General features: G+C 66.9%; 1 protein-coding gene across 1 annotated transcript in view; it reads left to right on the top strand.

Moving 5' to 3' along the window:
• The first annotated feature begins 461 nt into the window (after nt 1-461).
• Otub1 (OTU deubiquitinase, ubiquitin aldehyde binding 1) overlaps nt 462-786 on the top strand; it is a 9,146-nt gene continuing 8,821 nt past the window's right edge. Inside the window, exon 1 of the mRNA XM_013021088.1 lies at nt 462-609. Coding sequence (XP_012876542.1) covers nt 552-609 — 58 coding nt within the window. The 5' untranslated portion in view covers nt 462-551. The remainder of the gene's footprint in view (nt 610-786) is intronic.

Here is a 786-nt window from a genome sequence, read left to right as displayed (position 1 = left end):
CATAAAGTTGGGCCGGAAGCTTAGGCCCCAAAGAAGAATCCTCAGCCCAGAGCAGGTCGCTAAAGCCTCCTGAGACAGCCAGGCTCCGTGCTGAGGGCAGGGCTGGCAGGCGCGGGCTCGTCACGGCGCTGGCATCACTTCCTGTCGGCCTGGCCCCGCGCTCCGCACTGCAGTCGCGTGCGAGGGCCGCAGAAGCCCGCAGCAGGGCGGCCTTTGGGGATGTTAACTGCTCACCTCCGGAATACGACCCGCGTTTCAAACTCCAGTGCACAGAAAAGAGAATTGGCTTCAGTAGATCCTCCTCACCCCGGGGGACCCCAGGAGCCTGTGCGGGGTGGAAGCGCGGGCCGGGGCGGCCGGGCTCTCACCGAGGCGCGGTCCCGCAGGCCGGCGGCAGCCATAGGACCGAGTGGATGCCCATCAGTTGACAACCACTCACGTTATCCCGTCGCTAGGGGCGTTGCCAACGAAGGGTCAAGGGGAGGGGCTCACTTCCGGGAGGAGAGCGACTAGTAACCCGGAAGCTCTCGACAGTGCGGCGCTGTTTAAAGATGGCGGCGGAGGAACCTCAGCAGCAGAAGCAGGAGCCGCTGGGCAGCGACTCCGAAGGTACAAACCGAGGGCCCGGGCTTACGGGGTTGAGGCCCGGACGACTGTTCCCGAGGAGGTGGAGGAGGCAGAGCCGAGACGGCGGGCCGGGAGTGGCGCGCGCGGACTGCCCCGTCCTCCTCTGCCGTCGCCTCCCCTCCCCCTCACAATGGAAAGAGACGCCGTCGCCGCCGCCGC

This window comes from Dipodomys ordii, unplaced genomic scaffold (genome assembly GCF_000151885.1).
Source record: "Dipodomys ordii isolate 6190 unplaced genomic scaffold, Dord_2.0 Scaffold54, whole genome shotgun sequence".
Taxonomy (NCBI): Eukaryota; Metazoa; Chordata; class Mammalia; order Rodentia; family Heteromyidae; genus Dipodomys; species Dipodomys ordii.
Note: the sequence above shows the minus strand (reverse complement) of the source record. Positions and strands in the feature narration are given on the sequence as shown.